The sequence below is a fragment of the Colobus angolensis genome, unplaced genomic scaffold, assembly GCF_000951035.1.
Source record: "Colobus angolensis palliatus isolate OR3802 unplaced genomic scaffold, Cang.pa_1.0 Scaffold26, whole genome shotgun sequence".
In the NCBI taxonomy this organism is placed as follows: Eukaryota; Metazoa; Chordata; class Mammalia; order Primates; family Cercopithecidae; genus Colobus; species Colobus angolensis.
This window is the reverse complement of record NW_012115821.1, coordinates 7,943,961-7,947,205: the sequence shown is the minus strand read 5'-3', so window position 1 is coordinate 7,947,205 and position 3,245 is coordinate 7,943,961. Positions and strand designations below refer to the sequence as shown.

General features: G+C 38.6%; 1 protein-coding gene across 2 annotated transcripts in view; it reads right to left on the bottom strand.

The window, feature by feature from the left end:
* PRICKLE2 (prickle homolog 2 (Drosophila)) overlaps window positions 1-3,245 on the bottom strand; it is a 134,455-nt gene that overhangs the window by 105,271 nt on the left and 25,939 nt on the right. For both annotated transcript variants that reach the window (XM_011947184.1, XM_011947185.1), the window contains exon 2: window positions 1,516-1,699. In XM_011947184.1, coding sequence (XP_011802574.1) covers window positions 1,516-1,659 — 144 coding nt within the window. In that variant the 5' untranslated portion in view covers window positions 1,660-1,699. The remainder of the gene's footprint in view (window positions 1-1,515; window positions 1,700-3,245) is intronic.

Sequence of the window (3,245 nt, the reverse complement as noted above, 5' to 3'; positions counted from 1 at the left end):
GGGTGTGGGATGGTATCTCATTGTGGTTTTCATTTGCATTTCTCTTATGATCAGTGATGTTGAGCTTTTTTTCATATGTTTGTTGGCCTCATGCATGTCTTCTTTTGAAAAGTGTCTGTTCATGTCCTTTGCCCACTTTTTAATGGGGTTGTTTGGTTTTTCTTGTAAATTTGTTTAAGTTCCTTATAGAGTTTAGATATTAGACTCATATACACAATGGAATACTGTGCAGCCATAAAAAGTACAAGATCATGTCCTTCGGAGGAACATGCATAGAGTTGGAGGCCATTACGCTTAGCAAACTAACGGAGACACAAAACCAAATACTGCATGTCTCATGTAATGGGAGCTAAATGATGAGAACACATGGACACATAGTGGGGAACAACACACACTGGGCCCTATCAGAAAGTGAAGGCTGGGAGGAGGGAGGCGGTCAGGAAAAATAACTAATGGGTAATAGGCTTAATATCTGGGTGACGAAATAATCTGTACAACAAACTCCCATGACACCAGTGTGACAAACTTGCACATGTACCCATGAACTGAAAATAAAGTTAAAAAAAAGAACTTAAAAAGAATTTTCCCTAAAAGCATTATCACACCTAAAGTTCCCGAGTTAAAATTTCAAGGGCTGTTTAAACTTTAAAACGTTTTTGTCGGTCATAGAGAAGATGTCCTGAGAAAGAAATTTTACACGTCAGAGGAAGTCAACAGTGGTCAAACACTTCAGATTCTGGCACTTTAGATTTTCACAGGAAACATCATGAAAATACCCAGCTTATAAAAGAGCTTCTTAAACTACATGGGGCTGATGGAGGAGAAAATTTTAAGTACCAAGAAATACAAGAGGCTGTATGTCACTGAGAAAAATGTGGTACACCTTTACATGAAAAATCCCTAATTTAAAAGTATTAGCAGCTAATTAAATTTTTAAATAATACCTTGCTGGTTAAACAAAACCTACCTGTGTGCCTGATTTCATTTGCCACAAAGACCTTTTCATCAAGCCAATGATGTTTACAGTCTTTGGGTGGTGCCAAGACATTTCAGGAAATGCCAGCATCTTTCTTTGTAAAGTAACGCTACAAACTTAATGTCTGAACACAGCATAATCACTGGGAAGAGTAAGGAAAATTCACACTTCCTCACTCTTTTATCTGAAGAGTCTTACTGTAAAGACTCAGAGCCAAGGTAGAACTCTTCTTCTCCACCCCCAAAACCAAGTTTCACTCTCTTAATGTTTTAAAACCAATGTTTCTGAGACATTTCTAGACAATCCTGGTAATGGTTAATAATGACAATATGGAATGAATTAGCAATGGATCACTCCTGGCTCAATTTCATTTCCCTTCCTCATTTTCCACTGGGGCCCCTGGCATCTTCAACCTATTTAGCCCTACCGCTTCTCTGAATCAGCAAAGTCTACTTTTCCTACAGAACTGGAATGAGGAAGTACCAGTAAGACAAAGTGAAACACCCAAACCACCAGTATGCTCCCACCCAGAATGGTACCTGTTCAGGCTTCAGACCCGGCGGGACCCAGGCATACTCTTCCAAGGCACAGCCTGAGTCATCATCTGAGGTCGAGTTCCTCTGAAAGTCAAACATGAGTTTGCTGATGGTCTTCTCCATCTCCAGCGGCATCACTGTCACCATGTGCTCCTCTTGGGGACACTTGCAGTGCAGGCAGATCTTCCTGCAGGCAGTAAAGGTAGCAGGTGAGAAAGAAAAAAAAAAACATTTTTTTTTTCAAGAGCCTGCCAGTCACCAGCCCTTGGATCCCAAACCATAAACACATTCCTTGGCAATGGGCATCAGGCAAAGGCATCACAAGCAGGGTTCCAGAACATGCCTGTCTTTGCAGAAGGCGTGGTACACGCATGTGAAAACAGCATGAAAGGTCAGAGGCCACCAGGTAAGCATGCTAAGGGTGTTTACATGTGGACCCCAGCCTTCTCTTCTAAATCAATACCCCAAGAGGAATGGTAATGTAGTTTTGATTTTACTAAGTAGACCACCGGATATGGCCCATGACCACAACTTCCTTAACTGTAATAGCAATTACATATACATAATACATATGCTGACCAGAAATGTTACTTGTAGATAACAAATACTGACAACATACTCCTTTTATGAAAGGTTCCTAAGCCCTGGAAAATGGAGAAAATGGTTTTTAAAATGCAGGTAAAATTTTCTTTAAGAAGAAGAGCAAACACACATATTTTTTTCTCATGAAACATGTCTGGCCCTAAGATCTCACAGGAAAGACAATTTCACCTCCATTAAAGATCCCTGTAGGTTTGGAATTCTAATTAGAAACCCAAATTTTCCCTATGTTGGTGGGTTTTTTTATATACAAGAAGATCATGCATGTGAATTATTTCAAAAGGTAGCAGCCAAAGATAAAAATCTCCCAAACTGAACATTTCTCTTTTAAGGTTACCATCTGTTCTCTTATCCATAGCTACAGAAATGATGAAGCAATAAATATGTTGATGTCAGCAACACAAAAGCATTTCTAGCTTCCACCAATAAAAAGAGAAAAAAAAAAGAATAGAGGAGGAAAATTTTAAGGAAATAAGTTATTTCATGTTCACTCTTTTTAAAATTATTAGTTTCAGTAGCACCTTATAAAGGTGACAGAAGAGCCCAGAATTTTAATCCCCAGATGTGCCTGATGTTTTGATAACAGCTTTGTGAAGATACAATGTACATACGATAAAACTTGCCATTTCAAAGTGTACAATTCATGGACTCTTAATACATTCAGAATTGTGAATCATCACTATCTAATTTTATAGCATTTTCATCCCCCCCCAAAAAGAAACCCCAGGAGCATTGGCAGTTACTTCCCATATCCCCCTGCCCCCTAGGCTCTGACAACCACTAATCTATTTTCTCTCTCTATGGTTTTGTCTATTTTGGACATTTCATATAAATGCAATCATACAATATGTGGTCTTCTGAAGTTGGCTTCTTTCATACGGAATGATTTTTCAAGGGTTAATCCAAGTCATAGCATGTATCAATCCTTCATTCCCTTATATTGCTGAATAATATGCCATTGTATATACATGCCACATTTTCACTGATCAGTTGTGGACATTTGGACTATTTTCACCTACGGCTTTTATGAATAATGATGCTCTGATTACTTATGTACAACTTTTTTGTGTGGGTATTTGTTTTGTTTTTGTTTGTTTTTTTTTTTTTTGAGGTGGAGTCTCGCTCTGTTGCCC